Raw genomic sequence first — 26,088 nt, 5'->3', positions numbered from 1 at the left:
CTTTCTCAATTGGGATGCTTATAGCCTGGGGCAAGATCTCAGCCCTGCCCACAAGCTGCCTGGATATAAACTTAGTGCAGTTGGGGAGGCACAGTGGGAGTGAGACTAGCCTTGCTGACTATGTGGCATCTGGGTGAGCCCTGTCACTGCCAGCTTTCCCCCACTTCCCTGGTGACCTGTACAATGCAGCAGAGGCAGCCATACTCTCCCTGGGAACATAACTCCATTGGCCTGAAAACCACCCCCAAACCCCCACAGTGGCTGCAGCAAGTCCTGCCCAAGGAGAGTCTGAGCTCAGGTCCACCTAACTCTGCTCCTACCTGATGGTTTTTCTCTACCCACCTTGGTAACCGAAGACAAAAGACATAATCTCTTGAGAGCTGTGTGACCCTGCCATCACCTAAGAAACCTGAGCACTCATCTGGTCAATGTAGGCAAAATTATATCCCTCTTCTACTGCTATCCTCCTTTTACTCTCTTGAAAGCACCACCTCCAGGCTGGAGGCCAGCCAACTCAAGTCATTACAGCAACTCATAACAGAACAACCTTGCTTCGAAGCAGGAAAAAACAACAGCTAATTCTACCACCTGACACACCCTGGCTAACCAGAGGTCCTGAGTCTGTCCACATGACAACTTCACTGCTAGCATAACCAACACTCAAGAAAACCAGTGCACTAAACAAAACTATAACCAAGGACTCCCACAGAGTCCACTTTACTCCCCTGCCATCTCCACCAGAGCAGGTTCCGGTATCCACAGCTGGTAGACCTGAAGATAGATTGCATCACAGGACACTTTGCAGACATTCCCCAGCACCAGCCTAGAGCCCAGTTGCCCCATTGGGTGGTTAGATCCAGAAGGGCAATAACAGTCACAGGAGTCTGGCTCTCAGGAAGCCCTATTCCTAGAAGAAAGGGGAGAGCGCTGTATCAAGGGATTACCCCGTGGGACAAAAGAATCTGAATAGCAGCCCTTGAGTTCTAGATCTTTCCAATGAAACATTCTATCTAAATGAGAAGAAACCAGAAAAGTAATTCTGGTAATATGACAAAACAACATTCTATGACACCCACAGAAGATCATACTAGCTGTCCAGCAATGGTCTAAACCAAGAAGTCTCTGAAATGCCAGAAAAAGAATTCAGAAAGTTGATTATTAAGCTTCTCAAGGTGTCACCAGAGAAAGAAAGAAAGTGAAAACCAACTTAAAGAAATTAAAGGCTGGAAGCAGTGACTCATGCCTGTAATTCCAGCACTTTGGGAGGCTGAAGCAGGTGGATCACCTGAGGTCAGAAGTTCAAGACCAGACTGGTCAAGGTAGTGAAAACCCATCTCTTCTAAAAATACAAAAAATTAACCAGGTGTGGTGGCTCAAGCCTGTGGTCCCAGCTACTTGGGGGGCCGAGGCTTGAGAATTGCTTGAACCCAGGAGACAGAGTCACGATTGTGCCGCTGCACTCCAGCCTGGGCAACAGAGTGAGATTGTGTCAAAAAACAAAAAAAAAAAAAACCAAAAAAAAAAAAAAAAAAAAAAAAAAGGAAAAAAGAAAGAAAGGAAGAAAAAAAAGAAAAAAGAAATACAAAAAACATATAGGATACAGATGAAAAAGTCTCCAGAGAAATAGATATCATAAAGAAAGGAAATCACAACTTCTAGAAATGAAAGACACACTTAGAGAAATGCAAAATACACTGGAAAGTTTCAACAATAGAATCAAACAAGTAGAAGAAAAAATTCAGAGCTCCAAGAAGTCTTTTGAATTAACCCAATATGATGAAGACAAATAAAAATAATTTAAAAAATGAGCAAAGACTCCAAGAAATTTGGGATTATGTTAAATGACCAAACGTAAGAATAATTGGTGTTCCCAAGGAAGAAGAGAAATCTAAAAGTTTGGAAAATTTATTCGAGGGAAATCAAGGAAAACTTCCCTGGTCTTGCTAGAGATCTAGATATCCAAATACAAGACGGTCTAAAGAATACCTGGTAAATTCGTCACAAACAGATCATCACCTAGGAACGTACATAGTCATCAAGCTATCTAAAGTCAAGATGAAAGAAAGAATCTTAGGAGATGAGAGGCAAAAGCATCAGGTAGCCTATAAAATAAAACCTGAGATTTCTCAGCAGAAACCCTGTAAACCAGAAGGGATTGGGGTCCCATCTATAGCCTTCTTAAAATAATCATCAGCAAAGAATTTTGTACACAGCAAACTAAGCTTCACCAAAGAAAGAGAGATAAAGTCTTTTTCAGACAAATGAATGCTAAGAGAATTCACCGCTACCAAGCCAGCAATATAAGAAATGCTAAAAGGAGTTCTAAATCTTGAAACAAAACCTTGAAATACACAAAAATAGAACATCTTTGAATCATAAATCTCTCAGGACCAATAACACAATGAGAAAACAATGAGAAACAATAACACAATGAGAAAAAAAAAAAAGGGTTTTCAGGTAATAGCTAGCATGACGAATAGAACACTACTCTGTCACATCTCAATGCTAATGTTGAATGTAAATGGCTCCACTTGAAAGGTACAGAATCGCAGAATGGATAAAAATCCACAAACCAACTATCTGCCATCTTCAAGAGACTCATCTAACAAATAAGTACTCACCTAAACTTAAGGTAAAGGAGTAGAAAAAGATATTTCATGCAAATGGAAACCAAAAGCGAGTGGGGTAGTTATTCTTATATCAGACAAAACAGACTTTAAAGGAAAAACAGTTAAAAAAAGATAAAGAGGGACATTATATAATGTTAGAAGGATTAGGCTAAAAGGAAAATATCACAATTCTAAATATATATGCACCTAACATGGGAGCTCCCAAATTTATAAAACAATTACCACTACACATAGGAAATGAGATAGATGGCAACACAGTAATAGTAAGGGACTCCAATACTCCACTGACAGCACTAGATAGATCATCAAGACAAAAAGTCAACAAAGAAACAGTGGACTTAAACTATACCCTAGAACAAATGGACTTAACAGATATTTACAGAACATCCCATCCAACAACTGCGGAATAAAGATTCTTTTCTTCAACACCTGGAACATTCTCTGAGATAAACTACAAAACAAGTCTCAATAAATTTAAGAAAATTGAAATTATATCAAGTACTCTCTCAGACCACAGTGGAATAAATTTGGAAATTAACTCCAGAGAGAATCCTCAAAGCTATACAAATACATGGAAATTAAATAATCTGTTATTGATTTCATTGTGGACCCAAGGATCAAGATGAAAATTTAAAAATTCTTTGAACGGAATGATAACAATGATGCAACCAATTAAAATCTCTGGGATTCAGCAAAAGTAATGCTAAGAGGAAAATTCATAGCATTAATTGCCTACACCAGAAACTGTGAAAGAGCACAAATAGACAATCTATGCTTATACCTCGAGGAACTAGAGAAACAAGAACAAACCAAACTCAAACCTAGGAGAACAAAAGAAATAACAAAGATCAGAGCAGAACTAAATGAAATTGAAACAATGACAAAAAATACAAAATATAAATGAAACAAAAAGCTTGTTCTTTGAAAAGATAAACAAAATTGATAGACCATTAATGAGATTAACCAAGAAAAGAAGAGAGAATTTCCAAATAAGCTCCAGATAGAAACAGGTCAGGTACAGTGGCTTACACCTGTAATCCCAGCACTTTGGGAGGCCAAGGTGGGCAGATCACTACGTTAGGAGTTGAAGATTAGCATGAACAACATTTTGAAACCCTGTCTCTACAAAAAAATAGAAAAATTAGCCAGGCGTGGTGGCACATGCCTGTAATTCCAGCTACTCAGAAGGTTGAGGCAGGAGAATCACTTGAACCCCGGGAGGTGAAGCCTGTAGTGAGCCGAGATTGTGCCATTGCACTCCAACCTGGGCGACACAGTAAGACTCTGTCTCAAAAAAAGAAGGAAGGAAGGAAGGAAGGAAGGAAGGAAGGAAGGAAGGAAGGAAGGAAGGAAGACATAACAAAACAATAGATATTTCAACCGATAACACAGAAATACAAAAGACCATTTAAGGCTACTATGAACAAGTTTATGCACACAAGCTAGAAAACCTACAGGAGATGAATAAATTCCTGGAAATATACAACCCTCCTAGATTAAACCAGGAAGAAATAGAAACTCTGAAGAGACCAATAACAAGTAGCAAGATTGAAACAGTAATTTTTAAAAATGCCAACAAAAAAAAGTTCAGGACCAGGAAGATTTACAGCTGAATTTTATCAGACATTCAAAGAAGAATTGGTACCAATCCTACTGAAACTGTTCCAAAAGATAGAGAAAGAGCGAATATTCCCTAAATCATTCTATTAATCAAGTATTACTCTAATACCAAAACCAGGAAAGGACATAACAAAAAAAGAAACCTACAGACCAATATCCCTGATGAACATAGATGAAAAAATCCTTAACAAAATATTAGCTAACCAAATTCAACAGCATATCCAAAAGATAATCCACCATGATCAAGTGGGTTTCATACCAGGGATGCAGGGGTGGTTTAACAAGTCAATAAATGTGATACACCACATAAACAGAAGTAAAAACAAAAAACATACGATCATCTCAGTAGACGCAGAAAAGGCATTTGGCAATAATCCAGCATCCCTTGATAATTAAAACCGTCAGCAAAATTGGCATAGAAGGGACATACCTTAAGTTAATAAAAGCCATCTATGACAAATGTTTTACTGATCAGGGAAAAGTTTAAAACATTTCCCCTGAGAACCAGAACAAGATAAGGATGCCCACTTTTACCTCTTGTATTCAACATAGTACTGGAAGTCCTAGTGAGAGCAGTCAGACAAGAGAAAGAAATAAAGGGTATTCAGGCTAAGCACAGTGACTTACGACTATAATCCCAGCACTTTGGAAGGCTGAGGCAGGCAGATCATTTGAGGACAGGAGTTTGAGACCTGCCTGGCCAACATGGTGAAACATTGTCTCTACTAAAAATACAAAATTTATCCAGGTGCGATGGCACACACCTGTAATCCCACCTACAAGGGAGGCTGAGGCACAAGACTTGCTTGAACCCGGGAGGTGGAGGTTGCAGTGAGCCAAGATTACGCCACTGCACTCCAGCCTGGGTGACACACACAGCAAGTCTCTGAAAAAAGAAAGAAAGAAAGAGAAAGAAAGAAAGAAAGAAAGAAAGAAAGAAAGAAAGAAAGAAAGAAAGAAAGAAAGAAAGGAAGGAAGGAAGGAAGGAAGGAAGGAAGGAAGGAAGGAAGGAAGGAAGGAAGGAAGGAAGGAAGGAAGGAAGGAAGGAAGGAAGGAAAGAAAGAAAGAAAGAAAGAGAAAGAAAAGAAAGAGAAAAAAAAGAAATAAAGGGCATTCAGATTATTGAAGAGGAAGTCAAACTGTCGCTTTTTACTGATGATGTGATCATATACCTAGAAAACCCTAAAGACTCCTTGAAAAAACTCCAGATCTGATTAATGAATTCAGTAATTCATACAAAATCAATGTACACAAATCAGTAGCACTACCATATACCAACAATGACCAAGCTGAGAATCAAATCAAGAACTCAACCCCTTTTACAGTAGCTGCAAAAAATAATAAAATACTTAGCAGTATACCTATCCAAGGAAGTGAAAGACCTCTACAAGGAAAACTGCAAAACACTGAGGAAAGAAATCATAGACAACACAAGCAAATGGAAACACATTTCATGCTCATGGATGGGTAGAATTAACATTGTGAAGATAACCATACTTCCAAAAGCAGTCTACAAATGCAGTGCAATTCCCATCAAAATACAATCATCATTCTTTACATAGCTAGGAAAAAAAATCCTAAAATTCATATGGGACCAAAAAAGAGCCTGCATAGTCAAAGCAAGACTAAGCAAAAAGAACAAATCTGATGGCATCACATTACTTGATTTCAAACTATTGGGTAAGGATATAGTTACCAAAACAGTATGGTATGGTATAAAAATAGGGAAATAGACCAATGGAACAGAATATATAACCCAGAATAAAGCCAAATACTTACAGCCAGCTGATCTTCAACAAAGCATACAAAAACATAAATTGGAGAATGGACACCCTATTTCATAAATGGTGCTGGGAAGACTGGCAAATCCCATGTAGAAGAATGAAACTGGATCCCTGTCTCTCACCTTATATAAAAGTCAACTCTAAGATGACCTGAAACTGTAAAAAATCTGAAAGATAACATCAGGAAAAACTCTTCTAGACATTAGCCTAGACAAAGAGTTCATGACCAAGAACCCAAGAACAAGTGCAACAAAACAAAGATAAATAGATGGGACTTAACTAAAAAGCTTCTGCCCAGCAAAATAAGCAATCACCAGAGTAAACAGGCAACCCACAGTATGGGAGAAATATTCACAAACTATGCATTTGACAAAGGACTAATATCCAGAATCTACAAGGAACTCAAACAAGACAGCAAGAAAAAAATTGAATAATCCCATCGAGAAGTGGGCAAAGGACATGAATAGAAAATTCTCAAAAGAAGATATACAAATGGCCAACAAACACAGGAAAAATGCTCAACATCACTAATTATCAGGGAAATGCAAATCAAAACCACAATGTGATGCCACCTTCTGCAAGAATGGTCGTAATTTAAAAATAAAAAAAAGTAGATGTTGGCCTGGATATGGTAAAAAAGGAACACTTTTACACTGCTGGTGGGAAATTAAACTAGTACAACCACCACGGAAAACAGTATGGAAATTCCTTAAAGAACTAAAAGTACAAGTACAATTTGATCCAGCAATCCCACCACTGAGTATCTATCCAGAAGAAAATAATTCATTATATGAAAAAGACACTTACACACACATGTTTATAGCAGCACAATTTGCAATTGCAAAAATATGGAACCAGCCTAAATGTCCATCAACCAAAAAGTGGATAAAATGTGGTGTGTATATATATGGTGTGTGTGTATATATATTATGTTATATATATATATATATATATATATAATGGAATACTATTCAGTCATAAAATAGAGTGAAATAGTGGCATTCACAGCAACCTGAATGGAGTTGGAGACCATTATTCTAAGTGAAGTTACTCAGGAATGGAAAGTCAAACATTGTGTGTTCTCTGTTATAACTGGGAGCTAAGCTATGAAGATGCAAAGGCATAAGAAAAATATAATGGGCTATGGGGACTTTGGGGGAAGGGTGAGAGGGGGTCGAGGGATAAAAGACTGCACAATGGGTGCATTGAACACTGCTCAAGTGATGGCTGCACCAACATCTCAGAAATTATACCTAAAGAACTTAGTCATGTAATGAAACACCACCTGTCTCCCCAAAACTATTGAAATAATAATAATAGTAAATGTTACAATCTTTCTGTTACTCCTCATTATGAACACTGAGATTTCTATTTAAATTTTTTCGATAGCCTCACCAATTGACTAATTTTAAAGTGTAGAACTAGACTTTTGGAGGTTTTAAGAAATTAATCTCAGTGTGTTCATATGCAAACGATTAGTTGGGAGAACACAAGCTTTTCATAGTTGATGATGATTCCATGTGGATGGATATATAAATTAGGCACACAGTATAAAAAAATGGAAGGAATGCATTTGTTGTCAAACTTCCTGTACTTTCTCCTTTGGGAAGCATTTGTTGCTTCTCAAACTATCAATGACATAGTAACCTTTTTTGCAGACATTATTTTAAAGCTTTGTTAAGGTATAATTAACGTGTAACAAAAATTACATGTATTTATGGTGTATTTGTGATGTTTTCATATATGTGTGTATTGTGAAATGATTAAATCAAGATAATTAAAATATTCATCACCCCACTTACTTTTTTTGTGATGAGAACATTTAAAATCCTCTCTCTTAGCAATTATTGTGATACATTGTTATTAATAATAGTCACCAGGTTGTACACTAGATCTCTAGCACTTACTCATACTGGCTGACTGAAACTGTACCCTTGACTAGCATCTCCCAAGACCTCAACCCCTTTCTCCTCCCCTTGGCAATCACCGTTCTCCTCCCTGACTTTATGAGTTCAACATTTTTAGATTTCACTTATTAGAGAAGCTTTCAGTTCACAGCAAAATTGAGTGGAAAGTACACCAGAATGGGATATTTGTTAACAGTCATTGAACCTACGTTAACACATTGTCACCCAAAGTCCATAGTTTTTAGGGTTCACTCTTAGCGTTAAACAGTATGTGTTTTTACAGATGACATGTATCCAATATAGTATCATACAGAATAGGTTCACTGACCTAACAATTCTGTGTATTCTACCTTTTCATCTGTCCCTCCCTGCTGACCCCTGATCTTTTTACTGTCTTCATGGTTTTGCCTTTCCAGATTGTCATATAGTTGGAATCATACAGTCTGTAGTATTTTTTAGATTGGCTTCTTTCACTTAGAAATATGCATTTAAAGTTCCACCATGTGTTTTAATGGTTTGATAGCGCCCTTTTTTTTTTTTTTTTAGCACCAAATAATCCATTGTCTGACTTTACCATCGTTTCTTTATTATTCATCTGCTAAAGGACATCTTGGTTGTTTCCAACGAATAGAACTGCTATAAGCATCCATGGGCAGATTTTTAGTAGATAATGTTTTCAACTCCTTTACATAGTAACTTTTATTGTCCATCTTGTAAGCCTGAGGCTTGAGGACTAGGTTTGACCTTCATTTCAAACATTAGTTTATATTACGCCAGAGATGATTTCAGATAATTCAAAATGCTGTACTTATTTGCCAACTTTGTCAGTTAAGTGATTAATTTCATGATTTCAGAGGAAGAAGGGTGTACTAAAACTCTGCTATGAGAAACTTGTTTTATATTTCCTTTTTATGCATGTGAATATTCCTATGGCATTACAGCATGAATATTGCACTAAAATTTTGATGTAAGATGTGTTCTATATAAAGTGGAATTTATCTTGGAGACAGAAAAAGGAGAAAGGGTCAATTTTGGATTCAAGCTTACTGTGTTCAACTGTCCTAAATCATAGCTCACTGCTTGAGGCACAGGGTCTTACTGGAGAGTCCCCAGGAGAGGGTTAGGGTGCCACAAAAGTTTTTTTTCCTTTTAAAACATTTCTATAATTTTTATCTTAAAGACTATATTTTCATCATTTATCAAGCCACTTGGTTGTTATAGTTAGACACCTTGATACTATGAATCAGGAAGGAAATAATTTTATTGAAAGAGATTATTTTTCTATTAAATATACAGTGAAACTAAAAGTAGCAAGGGGATACAGGCAGAAACATTAATTTCATCATGGAAAGGGTGACTTTATTGCCTGCCTATTTGAACAGTACACTTTATATACCCTTTGGAAAAGAAAAAAATATTAGTTCTTGGCAAGCCTCGTGTCTTCATTTATCTCTTCTGTTTTATATCTCAAATGTCTACTTGATGTAATCAAGGGGAGTAGTATGACTTAAACTTTTGTGAAGAATGAATTATTTAAACTACCAGTATTAAATTTTCAGTTCACACAATGCAAGGGAACTAAAGATACCATTCTCTCAGTCTTTTTTCTTCTGACTTGAATAGGTGAAAGAGAATATATGATTCTTGATTTTAATGCTGCCTGGACAAACATTTGGGAGATAAATCAAATGTTGAAATATATTACCTTCAAGGCATTGGTGGGCTATCACAGAACAGTTGAAAGTGTAGGAGCATAAGAGACCAAATGATTTGGTTTGAACTGTGCATAAGCTCAGTTTCTTCATCTGGAAAATGGGGCTTCTCTTACCTACCCAATTCATTTAGTGGTGTTTTTTGAGAATTAAATAGGACAAGTCATATGAAAGTAAACGTTGTGTACCTAGAGCACTGAAGGCACTTACAACACGCGTACCCTCCTCCCCACTCCCACCATAACTTTCAGGAAACAGTAAGTCAGTACCCCCTGTATGTAAAGCACCATATTTGGCACTGTGGCAGTGTAATGCTAAATAAGATCCTGGTTCTCCAGATGCAGATTATTACAACATTATAAATAGAATTACTTATGAATGCGCTTCATGACACCATAACTAGGACATACTGAAGCATATATGTACAATATTTGAAAATGATTTTCATGTTTGTATGTCTTAGTAACTACACCCAGGGTAACTACTGGATTTGATGGGAGTTGAGAGACATGGAGATGATTTAGGAGGGAAGCTAGTCAGGCAGTCAAACACCTCACTTTATAAAACTCCAAATTGTAGCTTCACTGTCCCCCCATGAATGTGCTGTCTAATATGATAGCCACTAGCCACATGTGGGTATTTAAATTTAGGTTGATAAATGAAATAAATGCTTAAAAGTTCAAATATTCAATAGCCACATGTGGCTAATGACTACCATATTGGTTAGCACAGATATAGGACATTTTTATCAATGTAGAAAGTTATATTAGAAAACTATTCAGAAGCTAAGGTTCAAATTTAGGGTAAAGATAAGAAGAACTAAATTATTTGGCAGTCTATTTCTGAATTCTTATACCCATAATGGAAATAATGCAATGCTGGCAAGAAAATATGAGAGAAGGAAATCACAGATATTCAGTATGTTTTTACTTGCATTGATGACCTTTTCTAAATACTTACTAATACACTTTAATTAATTTGCACCCCAATACACATAGTCAATGGGGTGTACATCTTGTTTTATGAACATCGTATAGCAGAGGAGACTGAAATATAGATTTTAAGTACATTTACCAATCACAGCATGAAGGGAAATATAGCTGAATTTGAACTCAGGTAATTGGACTCCAGAGCCCTACCTGGCAACTAATCTGAAAAGCAGTGGATTGAATTAGTAATAACAACCTTTAGAAGAAAATTTAATTTTTTTTCTATTTATTGTCACCCATCTTGGTTGTTTCCTGACGGGAATGGGAAGGGCCCTTTTGGAATGCATAACTGTTCTCTTATAGGTCAATCAACCAATCTATCAGTATTTTAGAAGCTATAAGTATGTATGTTGGATTAATCTTGTTGAGAGATAAAATCAGTAGAGTCTTGATGTTAGAAATTTTACTGTTCATCCTGTTGACTGCTTGCACACAATCCCAATAGCTTATTGGTAGTAACTTCTCATTTTGCTAACACAAAATATTGAATCCTACACTTTGGACACTATTGTACAATATAGCATGACTCTTGCTAGTGAGTGAGTGAGACTAAATTTCTGTCCAACTTAGGTTCAGCTTGACTGTTTTCTATTCATTATTCATATTCAGTAACTTTCAGAAAAGGTTTGAAGGTATTAAATTTTTCAGTTATGCTTTTCTGAATTTCTGGAAGGCATTTTATGCATGGTTATCCCATTAACTTAGTGAATTTTGAAGGCCTGGGAACATGTCCCTTGGGGATGTAAAACTTCTAATACAGAGTATTTGGTCCTGTTCTCAAGTCGATTATGATCTAGTTTGAGGAGGCAGTCTAGCATTCATTCATTCATTCATCAATTCGTTTTTGAGAACATAATATTGTCTAAAAAAACTTTCCTGAGTAAACGAAGATAATATATAATTTAAATGTTGTAGTTATTTGAAGAATTGAGTGGTTAATACTGCTCAATATGCTCAATAAAACTAATATGGAAAACATATCAGGTGAACTATTGAAGGTTCTCTTTTAAATTCCTGATGAGCAGAGATGCTTATTTCTAGTTATATGTGATGGACTTGATAGGACTAATGAGTGTGACTTTAAAAAATCCTCAAACAAAATGTTTTATATGGATGAAAATTGGAAGCTTCTATTCACACTGTTTACTACTTTCCAGTCTTCAGCTGGCATGGGAACACTCAATTTAACAGCTCTTCCTCAGAAGCAAACACCCCATAAATTACCTAAATGCCAAGTAGTTAGATCAGGGTTACTGCTAAATTCTTCTACACTGGGAATTCCCAAGTTTTTCAGTATCAATAGCCAGCATCATTTTGTCTTAAAATGACTTTCCCATCTTCCAGTACGATTGCATTGAATTTTAAGTAAATAGTGAGATTCTGGCATATGATAGGTACATGACTTTGTAAAGGGAAAATAAATGCTATTTTCATTTACACGCTTAGTGGTTGTCCTTGTAAATTCTTCAAGAGTGGGCTGAATGATATTTGAGGGCTTGTCACTTGTGCCTGTTCTTTCAAAATGTACCCCTTGGTGGATTAAGTGTCAAATCAATCTCTTGCTTCTTCAGTGCAAAATGGATATTTTGTTCCTTTTTGCCACATAGATCATGTACCTCATGTCATTTAGCAAGTCTGTAGCTATGTGACTTATTTTATACTTCCTAGATTACAATTTTTACCTGCAAACTCATATTGGTTTGAAGTGGTTTCACATGTAGTTTTTCCTGCCCACCAGGGATACAGGTGGTAGATCTTAAAGCGACTCATTGTTTGGATTTAATTATGTTCTTTTCCTAAACATAGTTTTTGCCTTATTCGTGTCTTTAAAAAGCTTTACCATCATCTCTTGGAGATTTTATTCAGCAGATTTTTAAAAAATATGTTTTGGCTGACATAACTTGCCTACTACTTTGATTTTTTTTAATTTGGTAGTATTGATAAAACATAAAAGACACTAAAAATCCTATTACTTGTTTTGGAATTATATAAAATAAGTAAATGTTCCTTGATACATCAATCAATTCCTTTCCTCAAAGGCAGTTACTATCAATTAGGCAGGTCCTTCTTGAATTATTTCTAAATCTACATTCTATAACTATGTAAATATTTATATATGTATCACAATATATTTACATGCAATTTAACTTTATATATGGCCAATTATATTGCATGTATATACACACACACTAATGTGTACACATGTATATACAACATAAAATGATACATTATGGAACAAATATCTGTTTGCAAATTTGTTTCTGCTTAAGAGTATATTCTGAACATATTTCTGGTTCAATACATGTACATATGTTGTACTTTTATGATTATATAGAGTTTCATTGTATTTATATATTATATGCCATTCCACTAGCTCTCTTGATGTGTTTTTGTTTTTTTCCTATTCAATCAGTGTTGCAACAAATATACTTGTACATATATTTTAATCATGAGTGCTATTTTATGTGTAGAATATATTCTTAGAAGTGAATTGCTAGACTTAAGGAATTTATATTTTAATTTCAATACATGCTAATTAATGCTTATGAATACGTTACAAGGGAGACATTATACTACACTATTTCTGATTGTTTTTATAACTCATCTAGGAAAGCATTCTTTTGAAAGCCATTACTTGATATCTGGGCAAAATCATTTAAGGAAATATTGTTATATAGGTAACCCTATATATGGTTTATATAGCTATAGTGCTTGAAGTATGTATCTGTGTATTTATGCAGAAACTTTGATTGCATCTATCCTAAATCAAATTCAAGTTGCAACAAAGAGATGGATCTTTGAGATTAGACAGACATGCATTTTGAGTGACGTAGTAACTGAATGTTTTAAGTTGTTATATATAATCAAAAAATCCCTGGAACTCTAGTAAGAACTCTAGTAAGAGTTGCATGTTGGCAGGACTTCACCAATCCACCTTAGCCACTATTTTATTTTTTTATAACCATCCTTGTAAATGAGTTCAACAATCAACAATATTTTGGTTGTATTTAAGGGTTCACTGTGAATATAAGAAAGATTTTATAAATTTAAATCACAGAGTGCTTCTTCTTTGATTTTTTTGCTTGTTGAGGCAAAGTCCTATGTAGCCCAGCTCACCCAAAGGCATGGCTCATTCTTTCACATCATAAAGAATTACATTCTTTAGTTTCATGGAATGTCATGGAAATAAGTTATGTTCTATTAAAGAAAAAAGATAACACTTGGTATGGTTCCAAGGGAGACTTCCTGCTTAAAATTTTATGAGATGGTTAACAGAAAACTCTATCCAGTTTCACCCCCACCCTTATCTTAAGCACTTTCTTATCCCAGAATAGAAATGATGCAGAAAGTAAACAATCTATTTCAAGGTCGGATAGCAGAGTTCAGACCAGAATTATGTTTGTATTATATGCTATTGCTATATCCTGTGGTTTAAAAGAAAATAGTCTGGAAAAAAGTCTGTAGAATGTTAGATTTTTGATAGAACATCTCACTCTGTCACCTAAGTTGGAGTGCGGTGGCATGGTCAAGGTTCACTGCAGCCTCAACTTCCTGGGCTCAGGCAATTCTCCTGCCTCAGGTCCCTGAGCAGCTGGGACTACAGGTGCACACAGTATCTGGCTAATTTTTATTTGTAGAGATAGGATATACTATGTTGCCCAGGTTAGTTGCAAACTCCTGGACTCCAATCTTCCTGCCTCGGCCTCCCAAAGTGCTGGGATTACAGGCATGAGCCACCACACACAGCAAATGTTATCATTACATTATTTTTAGCATTTCCCTTTCTTGGTATTGATGATTGAGACTTGTGATGTTAAATAATTCCGCTGCTCTCTTTTGACTTTATAATTCTTGTGTAATTTTTACAGTATGTGTTTATATCTGTAAGAATGCAGGTGTATATATGTTATATGTATATCATATTCATATAATATATTTGTGTTTCTCCCATTCCTCTTTCACCAATGAGAAATACATTAATAAGTACTTTGTGAAAAATACTGATAGAATGCTTAGATGAAAGGGAAGGCCATAAAAATTATAGAAGAGAAAGAGAAGCGGCAGCCCGAGCCAAGAAAAGTACTTAACTATCTTTCCTTCTAGGTACGAAAAAGAAAAGGATATGTGCTTGCAGGAACACATTTTCAGTCCCTTACTGCCAGGTTAATTGCATAGCATTATATTTCCTTTCTAGGGTTCTTCACAAGCCTATTTATTGGCATGAGGTCATTCCAAAGCATTTTGTTGAAAACATGTTTTTAAAACATCATTGTGCTAACTTTGACAGATTTCTCCTAGAATGAATTTCTTTATTTTTCAGAATCTACCATTGAAGAAGATCCCATGCAAAGCCAATGCACCCTCGGGCTCCTTTTTTGCCCGAGACAATACAGCAAATTTCTTATCCTGGTGCCGAGATTTAGGGGTGGATGAAACATGTCTATTTGAATCGGAAGGTTTGGGTATGTATTTCCTTCAGAATTTTAGTTGATAAGATACTCAAGTTATCTTTTGTCTTTGTCAGTATAGCCATCAAAAAGTTTTCTGTATGATGTCATTTTGCAGATTATCAGCTTAAAAAGTCTGAGTTTGTTGAAAACTTGCAGGTTTGCTGCTAACTTGATACTTTGAAAATAGAAAAATGAATATGCCCTCTTACTATTGGTTACCTCATGGATACAAGAATAGAAACAGAAGTAGCACAATTCTTTCCAAGCTAAATACAAGGGCCATTAGTGTAAAACTGTGGGTATTTGGAAAACACAGGGCCAAATTTTACCCCCAGACTTTGATCTGGATTAAAGGGTAGCTGTGCATGTTCTAGCCATAGAGAGCACTCTTGTCTGTTTACCTCTACAGCAGTATGGAAACACTATTGCCCATAAGCTCTACCTTTATTGAAACTACAGATTATTAGTTCATTTATTTATTTTTTAGTGAGTTAAAAATCAGGCAAGAAAACAAGAGATTGATATCATCAAAGATGTTGAATTAAAAGACAGATACCTTAGTGCCTACACCTACTGAGATAACTGTCTAGATTTCTGTAGTTGTGTTCTGATTGGATTTTGGCAAAGTCACTTCCAAATCTTAGAATGAGCTTATTTCTTTGGAAGAAAACATATATTGGAGCATTCAGTGTTTCAATACCATTCCATATACTAGGATAAAATGTTGAAACTTTCCTTGTAGGCTCCACCACAGTATAACTCGAATATGTAAAATAATAGAACTAAAGGCTCATTTTTGCAAAATGCAACCAAGTTGAGAAAGGAGACATCTAGAGAAAAAACCTTTGCTTTCTTTTTGCCTGAAGCCTTAAAAAGTCGACTTAATAGGTCATACAATACAGAATATTAATATCAAAGTAAGCTGAGCATCCTTCAGAGAGAACAAGTATACAAATTACCTTCCAAAGAGCCAAAATGCCTATTGCCCCTAGGCCCCATTCCCATGCGTAACCTAGGAAATTTATGGAAACAGCTGAAATCTTACTCATTTTATCTGCTTAAGGAAATCTGTATTTGTTCTCAGAGGAGTTGGTGTGATATGGCAAAGAAATACCATCAAGTTTTTGAAAATTCTCTTAGCAAAGATGGGAACAGCATAAATTTAGCCTGGGGGAATATTCTAGACCTGAATTTAAAAAAAGGAAACAGAATAATCTCACAGTAGTCTGCTGTATACAATAGTGTGCTCATGAAATGCTCAGTAAATAAATCAGCTTTTGATTATTATTACCATTTCCTCATATCAAAGTAAAAAAATTTGGTGGAAGATGTGTGTGTACATAGATAATACCTGTTTTTCAGTCCTGTGGTTAATTTACAGATCAATTTTAACTTTCAGGTTTGTAGGAAACCATGTGAGTGGAGGATTATAGGAAGGGGGTATAGAAGAATTATTTGCACAATTAAATAAAATCACTTACAAGATCTGGTAAATGTTAAGATCTTGTAAAAATATATAGCCATAAAATCAAATCTTAGTAACAAGTAGTACACTCTGCACGTGTGGACAATTAACATCACGATTTAAAATTCTACAGTGCCTCTGAATTGCCAAAGAACAATGACATGGAGAACTATCGTTAATTTGCTAGTCTATTCATTGTACAATTTTTCATTAAAGAAGTATTTTCTCAGTGATTACTATAGGTGAAATTGGTTAATAAAATCTATGAATGTAAATATGGTCTTGTCTTATTTTCTCATTGTCCATGACTTCTTTTGTTATTCGAACTAATAAAATTTTCCTGTGGACACCGAAAAGAATCCATCTAATATTAAATCCTCTCTGCTAGAAATAGCACTATAGGTGAAGGTTCTCATGGGTATTTACTTTGATGGCTTTTAAAAACTCCATTCAAATAATAATACATTTTACCCTAAAATTATAAAGTTTAAAGCAACTTATATAATGACCCTGGTACATAAATGCATATTCTGTAGCAAACAAAATTATGTCAGGAAGAACTTTTAGATGCCCTACTTCTTCAGTCTGTTTGAAAAAATATATTCTGACATTATAAAATGTCCGTAATTTATATTATATATATATAATTGTACAAAAATTTTTGTACAATTTTTAAAGGTTATAAAAATTTAAAAATCATTTCTAAACTTATCAGTACCAAGTTAAGTTAATTAGTTAGGTTTTCCAGTTGCTGCTCAATGAAAAGATACATTTTCAATTTCTCCTGCTCAGAATAGAACCCAAAGTGATATATAATAGGCTCTAAGGATGTAATAGAAGGGGGTCAATATTATGGCATTGACTTTAGGATTAGTCAGAGAAAGGAAACAGCTGTGCTCATAGATGTTCATGATAATCAGGAGGAAGCACAATAAGAAATTCCATTTCCACAAGTGGAACCCTTTCTCCTTGTTTTCATAATCATTATTATTATTATTATTATTATTATTATTATTCATTATGGGTGAGGAAGAGATTGAGCCGCTGCTGATGACTTTGGACTCTACTTGCAGAAGTGACTTTCTTGCAACAATAACACTGTGTCCTCTGCTTGATGTCTTTTCACACTTCACTTTTGAAAGGAAATTTAGGGCAAGGCTTTTTTTTTTTTTTTTACCTCAAGATTTCATTTCAGTGGCACAGAAGATGAAGCACATCCTTTGTGTCCTAGTGTTTTGAACAGCAAATAAAATGAAAAGATGCTCTGATGAACGGGAAAAAAATGTGTTTGAATGATAAAGTAGATCGCTGGAGAGTGCGTATGAAGAGGCTTCTGTGTTTAGCTGTTCAAAGGTCTTTGCCTGCATAAAGCATCCTTATCTTTGTGGCAACTGATATGCTACCCTCTGTTGCAGTGCTTTTTTGTACAAGTATTTGTTAGAGGATCTTGATTCACAACTCACTGTTCTCTTTTCACAACAGCTAATGACAAGAAACCTCAGTGGGTGAGGGAAGGTGTGCAAGGGATGAACTGGGGAGAATGGAGAGCAACTAATTCCATATGTTTATGTCATGCTTCTTGTCTTTTTTATGCTTGGCAGGTAACTTCCTATGCCACATACAGGGTTTAACCTGCAATTTATACTCTGTGGCATTCTTTAGAGATAATTTTTCCTCTGTAGAATGTCCGTTCTTAGATCATATGTTCGCTACATCCTGAACTGTTTCAGAAATAAACCTATAGAAAAGTGGACATGAAGAACCTATTAGCAAAAGACTTATAAAAATCCAATTAAGATATTAAAATATTGGACACTTTAGTAATAAGGTAGATGTGAATAAAAGCTATGAAAAAATAGCTAAATTAAGAAAATTATATAGTTAGTATTGGTAAGTATATATTATATCAGAATCTTCCATACATTGCTGAAGAAAATTGGAAATTGGCATGCTTTCTTTGGAAGGCAATTTGATATTATATATCAAAGACCTCAGAAATATTTATACACTTTGATTAAGTTCTTCTGCTTCCAAAAATGTATTAAAAGGCAATTAGTAGAGATAGGAACCAGAATGTCTACTGAAACATTAACAAAAAATAGCTGGAACCCATGATATTTGGTAGCAGCTTAAACACATTGTAGTCATCCATAGATACCATCCAAAGATAATATTCTTGAAACTATTTAAGGATATGGGAAATATGATATATGATTAACATGAGGTCACCCGTTTGTGTCTATATGTAACAATAAAATTTAATATTCAGACTTTGAAAGAAAAATAAATAGTAATTAGGTTGTAAATTATATCATTTTCTTTAATTATCTATTAACAAACAAACTTAAGATAGTGAACAATTATGGCATGTAATCTGAAACATGAACAATTGATTTATATTATGCAATTGGACCAATTAGCCTAGAGATTTATTGACATAAAATTTTATACATCAGTATATTAAAAGGATTTTTCACATTGTTGAAGTTAAACTGATATTTTAAGTGATTACAGAATTCTATGTTGTATCATAACAAAGGTTTTTGCGTGGTCTGCGGAGCATGTTGTAACCAGAAGGGTCTACGTATAACCCTCACTCTGACCCCTGCTGTTCAAACCATGTTGACATACAAGTGACAAGAGAAACATTTCTTTTCATTACTCTGATATATTAAGATGAACAACAGTTTCATTCGATTCCTTTAAAATATTTAGGATTGTGCTTTAAGGTAAAAAGATGAGCATAAATATTTTGAATTCAGAAGTATGTAGTTGATCAGTCTAAAACAAAATAGACCCCAATAATTATTTCATAAGGAATTAATTTTTAGTGTAGAGTTAAAAAATATATATCTATAGAAGGCTCTAGGTGTGAAAGCATTTATATTTTCAATTTCACCAAAATGTAAAAGTTATTGGGCTGTATTAATGAATAATCTTGCTAACAGTAAATTTAGTAATTTTTCAAATGTTCATTTAAATAAAAAATTTAAGCACGTTTTCTAAAACGATGTTGAGTGTTTTTATGGGGCTCATTTTTACAATTTAAATTAAGATCAGAAATCAATACTTTATTTTCAAGCTTAAAAAGAGTTTTCAATTATGAATCATAAAGTTGATGGTTTTATGTCATTTTTTACCAAGATATTTTGAGTAACCATTTTCTTAAATTACTGCTAGTCTTTCTGTACAGTTTATTATTTGTAATTTACATTGGCCTATCAATTTAGAAATTGTCAAGTTAACTTTTTTTGCTAGAAATTTGTTTATTTTGTTTTATTTATATATATTCTGGTGAGCTGGGAGCTGGAGAAAAAAGGAATGGGGAAGTACTTTAAAAATACACACTTTTTTTGCTTGCTATAATTGTGTCAATATCATTATGTTATTGGATAATTATAGGACTTGGAATCCAGTGACTATGCTTCATCTATTTCTCTGAGAAAGAATCTACTCAACAAGAAAAGGGTTTGCTATCTGCGGTGTAGCATGCAAATGTGTGTGATTTGTTTGAGTATAACTTTAAAAACTTTTTATTTTCTGTGTTTGTGTTTGCTGTGTGGTATTGTCTTCTTCTGATGCATCATTCTGATGACGAATTTTATGAATATTTTGTTTTGTTGAACATTGGCCAGCATTTTGCTTCAGAGCCAAACATTGTCTACCTGAAGTGAAAAGGTTTGTGTGTGGATTTTTAAATACTGGCATTTTCCATTTCATTTCTTAAAGTCACATGTTGCATCAGAAAAAGAATCTATGCCTGCCTTTAAGTGTTTGATAAATCACTCCTTATTCTTGTTTTTGTCTATACTGAAGACTATGAGAGTATTTTTGTGGAAAAAAAGCTATATTACTTTTGTTAGTATTAATTTACAAAAATAATGTCAGGCTACTCATTCAGCCCTGGATTATTTATATTCATTTATTTCCCAGGATCATTTTCTTTTAGACTTTTTGCTTTTTAACACATTTTGGTTTTATGAAATTTAGCATTTGAATTCACTTTTACTCTGGAACTGAGAAAACCCTTTTCAAATCTGGCCCTCTCCCCTATGCCAGGGAAGATGCAGGAGGGAGCAATTAAATCCTTTGCCCAATGTTACACAACTTTTAAATGGCCCAGCTACAGTTTGAATTCAACTCCAGTCACCTTCAAAAATCATGCCCCATCTGTTATAGAAATGTATACTTTGTCTGCATTCATTTTAGATGTTGTTAGAATTATTTCAAGCAAAAGGAAAAAATATACACCAACTTAGAAAAGACTCACCTCTCATTACTGTTCTGAGTGATGGTGGCTTAATCCATTATTTTAACCTGGGCACTGGGTGCTAGAGAAAGAGCATTCTTTCTTCCAGGATATTTCTCAACTCCGGGGCAAAGGCAATGAAATACGTTCTACTCTGTAGGGTTTCCATTACTGATGAGATTATGAATGGAAGCTCCTTGTTCAAATGATTTATATGGATGCCATATTCCATTTTAAATCATTTTTACTGGTGATTCTGGGAAATGTGGATACTCACACATATGATTATTGAGCTTGTGAGATTCTTCTTTGTTTGCTTTTTCCTTCTTCTTGTTAGCCTCAGATCAGTTTTATAGCCCCTAAATTACTATCCATATTTGACACCTACATTTAACCTCACAGATTTTTGTGTGGGTCTTACTCAGAGTGACATGACACAGAAAGTAGTTTGTGACTGTCTTCACTTTCTTGGGAAGCATGAAAGTTTTTATGTATCTTACAGATTCTGGCAGGAGAGAAATGCCTATAATATTTATTAAGGGCTAATCCAACATTCACATTATTTCCCTTCCATTTATCATTATCATCATCATCATCATCATCATCATCATCATCACCACTAACACCATTGTTATCCTTCACATTTGTAGAGCATGTTACATATATCAAAGCACACTTAAATATTTTCAGCAAAACAGATGTAGGAGTTTTAACCACTATTTATTATTATAACATTGATTAATACAGTACTTATCAAACTTTATATACGCATCACCTGGAAAATTTGTTTAAATGTAGTTTCTGATTATTAGAGCTGGATAGGGCCCCAAATCTGCATTTTTAACAAGCTTCTGTGCCATGCCAATACTGTTGGTCTGTGGGTCACACTTTAGTGCAAGAGAGTAACATTTATTGAGTGTTTGCCAGGTACCAAGTGTTCTTAACTGTATGGTTACCTTATAAAGAAGAGCAAGTAGAAAACATGGCACTTGTTGAAGAAATTAGCCTTAAGTGGAACCCAATTCTTCTGACCTCTAGATTACTATTTCTTCTACAATACCACTCTCCTTGGCATATTAGAAGCAATTCTCTACTCTGGGAAAGTATGCAGTCATTAATTTATGATATTCTTATAAGTGAACAACATTTATCTAAAAGTATATTTTTCAAGTTTCCTTACTAAACAAAAGGCTAAAAAGCAATTTTCTTCAACATTACCATTAATGTTATAACCTCTAGTTATATAGAAACCAAATGGACAACACAATTTTTCATGCTTTTATTTCTTTGCCCATCTGTTAAAACTTAATATATTTAGCTAAACTATATATTCATGGTCCAATGCATTTTATCCTTGCAGATTCTGTGACATTGAAATTCTACCCGCTTGCTTTAGTGGAAGGCCTCATTTTCTATTCCTGGGGCTAGCAGCATTCCATTTGACATTTGATGCCCATGAGATTTTTTTTATAGAATCTAGGTTATGAGATTGAGTCTCTTGCCACATATTTTTAGAATGGAAACCTGTGTTACTTTTCCCAGAGGTGTTTTACATTATGCTTTTCTTGAAATGGTTTTGATTATTTAAAAAGAAGCCGCCAATGATAAAACCATTTGTGTAATAATCACCATTGACTAGAGAGCTCTTTATTTGTTTTGAAGAGAATTTGTTCAGAGGAAAGCTACAGCAATCCTCTCTTCTACCCCTAACTCAAAGCAAAAGACTTCGTTAATGTTACAATGATAAAGTGGGGAAAATTTCTCCTACTATAAATTTTAAAGTAACTAGACGCTCTTTTGAAAAAGATAAATGATGAAATGTGCTTAAAATGACTAGTACATATGACTGGATGCAAGGGCTTTAGTACAAACACAATACAATGAAAGTTCCCTGTCTAATCATCTTGACAAAGGTATACATTCAGTTATTTTATCTTCTAAAATAGATAATACATAATCAACATAAATAATTACTAAAAGTGAACTCTACTAAATTTAATCACAAAGGAAAATTAAAGGCAAGATATTTGGTGTTTCAGAAACTGATATATGTCCTAATGCAATTGTTACTTGAACTTTATACTTAGCATCAACTTGTAATCACTGAAGGATATCTGCTTTATATTTTATATGTTGGCCAAATTGACTCATTTGACATGAAATTTTATTAAATTTAAAATTATATCTGATATAATATAAAAGATAAAAATTTAATGTATACTCATTATAACAGAATCAATTGAAATTACATCTCATAACAGTAATCTTTTCTTCATTTCAGAGTTTCTTTCACTGTCTAGTAACTGACACATTATGATGCACAAAAAAAAAAGTGCCTATGGGGAAAAAAGTGAATTAATGTTAATCGACTAAACCAAATAAAATAATAATAATGAAAAGAAAAAATATAAAACTAACATTGGGCAGGTATTTTCTATATGCCAAGTACTGTGCTAAGCATAACAGTAAATATTATTTTGTTTAATCATCACAAAAATATTATGAGGTGGGCATTATTATTTTCCTGCAGAAAAATGTGATTTTGTAGAATAACCTCCCAAAATAACATGACTAGCAAATATTAGTGCTCATACTCACACTCAGAGCTTTGTGGCTTGAATTACACAGCCATTATACTCTTTTCATCTATTAACTTTAGTTTAGAACTTGCTCTAGTGCCACAACAAAAGTCACCTTTTTAGTATAATATAGATACTACATACAGACATTTGAATTTAAATTTTATAGCCAGAAGGTAAGAGTGCTTGGTTTTGCAATTAAATATTCGCATGATTTAAATTCTTTCCTTTTCCAAAGATGCTAGGTAAAACGTTAGCCTTTATTCAGTTTGTTCAGCATCACAATCCCTATCACCACCACCACATAACCATCATCTTCCTTGTCTTATAAGGCATAGTAGTTACTAAGGCCTTTCTCTGTTTTAAGTATTGAGCTAAGTTATGCAACTCTACAGATTTATCTAAGTCATTGCTTACTGGTCACCAATCATTCTTTTTTTTTTTTTTGGTCCATTAGTGGCCAGGCTTGGTATATTCGTTATTTGAAAAGCTATTAACGTGTGAGGTAATATTACAGATGTGCTTTAAAGCAATGTTATTGCTTTATAAAAAGGCGATAGTTACACAAAAAATTGAAAGTAAAACACCATTTTTCTGTTAGCATTTTCCTAAGAAGTGATACTGGGGAAGAGGTTTATCTGTGTTAAATTTTAATGGGCTGATTCTGTTAAGGAAATAAAATGGAGAATCATGCAGTTTCTTCTCAGTTTGCCAAACTGATTTCCTAATGAGTCTATGATAGAGTTGATATTGAGTTTTGGCATGCAAAAGCTGTTTTAAATTGGTAAATGAAGAAGCAAAGAAATACACAAAATTGATGCATCCTACATGTGAAATTGTCTTTCTTATAGCACTCACATTATTATTTTTCTTCAGAATGAATTTGATTTTCCAAATTAGTACTCAGAATATGTACAGTAAGTTGGTTAAAGAACCATTATTATCAGGTATTACCTTTTATAGTTGGTTATTAGCAGCACATTGACATAATTTAGTCAGTTAACTAATAGTTTTTAGATTTTGACACTCTTGTCATCAAGAAATGCATGACATCGTATCCAAAGCTCTTGATGCTACAGCCACTGCTTCACACAGCTTTTACTTAGGATGAAAGCATTAGCTTTAAAAGTCCTCCTCTCCTCAGTTTTTATATACTTTTTTCTCCCACTCAAAACTCCCTTTTGTTATTTTGTACCATGGATATGTTAAAAAAAAATCTGAATCAGAAAAAAAATGATGATCTAGACAGGAAGATCCATTTTCATTTGTTTATTTCTGTTTTGTAATATGTGTTATTGTTCTCTGTATGAAATTGATGACTGTGTGATATTACAGCCCTTAGGTTGCTATGTGCTGGAATTTATTTAATATGCTAAACCTTATGAAGTTGATACCATTCTAGCCACAGTCAACTTGTAGTACATTTGAAACTGGAGGTAGTAAATATCTTCATTTTAAACCCTTTTAATTAAAAGTAATTAAGAATTCCCTAACTAGGACTTTGTGACAATTTACTAATGGTCATCTGAATCTAAAATTTGTGTTATCAGTAATAGAAATATCTTGCAATTCAGATTTTCCATAATTAGTTGTAGGATTTAAAATTTAATGGAGGCATTAGAATTCTGGTAGGATTCAAATTTATTTTAAAAGCTTTAAAATGTCATTTTATAACCAAATAATAATACATTTGGATGTCTCCCTAAAACCAAATGAAATCACATACTTTTACAATCAGGTAAAACTGTTTATTCTATTTACTACACACACCCAGCAAATTCCACTGTGCTGTCACTGGACCAAATATTGCCACTACCATAATCTGTAGAAAGAAGGAATTAGAATATTTAAGTTGAGTGAATAGACTAACGCTGGCAAGTTAAATTATTACAGAATTCTGTGTTTAAAAATAAAGGCAATATTCTCTTTTTCTTAAAGTCTATCAATAAACAATCAATAAGCTAATATTTTCTTTTAGAATATTATTTATCAGTGTAAGACTGTACTCAGTGCAAATTTTTTCCAATCTCTCTTATCTTTATTCAGTGCTGAATAAAAGAATATTGTAAAAATCCCCACATTTTGCTTAAAAAAGAGAATAGTACGCTCTTTTACATGCTCTTCTTGTAGGCTTGACAAAAACAAGTATGATTTGTCAACGTTACTGAATGTCTATCAATAAAGCAAATGCACTAATTAATCACATTATAATAGAAATATCAATTCAAAGTATAACCTTCTGATTTGCTTTTGTGACGGGCAAAACTGGCTGATGGTGCATTGGTACATATTTACAAAATTCAGTCAGTTGAAACTGTTTCTTCCTAAAGTATTATTTAATCAGATTTGATTCGAAGGGCACATGAAGTGACAGGGTCTCACTTTGACATTCATCTTTGGAGGATAACAAAAGAATGTAGTATAATATGTTTATCCTTATTTCACTTTTTTCCTGCTAAAACCACTGTTGGAGGTAGGCCCATAATATTAAAATGGCTAGCCCTTGCTCCATAGTTGTGTTTTGTGTTTTTAAATATCAATTATTGACAGATATAATTACAGCTACATAGGTATCCAATATTGACTTACCAATATTAATTAATTGAAGAAAACATTTTTAGGGTGAGATTTACCTGGGGTGAGAGTTCCTGAGACGAATAGCTTTCAAGAGGAAGCATAGGCAGAGTTTTGAGAACGAATTT

General features: G+C 34.1%; 1 protein-coding gene across 6 annotated transcripts in view; it reads left to right on the top strand.

The window, feature by feature from the left end:
* Positions 1 to 26,088, top strand: part of GAS2 (growth arrest specific 2) — a 144,536-nt gene that overhangs the window by 42,892 nt on the left and 75,556 nt on the right. For all 6 annotated transcript variants that reach the window (XR_007719077.1, XM_050755469.1, XM_050755464.1 and 3 more), the window contains one exon: positions 14,964 to 15,105. Coding sequence is in view for 5 of the 6 variants with exons in the window: in XM_050755469.1 (XP_050611426.1) it covers positions 14,964 to 15,105 (142 nt within the window). In the remaining variant the exon portion in view is untranslated. The remainder of the gene's footprint in view (positions 1 to 14,963; positions 15,106 to 26,088) is intronic.

The sequence above is a fragment of the Macaca thibetana genome, chromosome 14 (assembly GCF_024542745.1).
Source record: "Macaca thibetana thibetana isolate TM-01 chromosome 14, ASM2454274v1, whole genome shotgun sequence".
In the NCBI taxonomy this organism is placed as follows: domain Eukaryota; kingdom Metazoa; phylum Chordata; class Mammalia; order Primates; family Cercopithecidae; genus Macaca; species Macaca thibetana.
The sequence above is the reverse complement of the archived record's forward strand: the minus strand, read 5'-3'. Positions and strand labels throughout refer to the sequence as shown.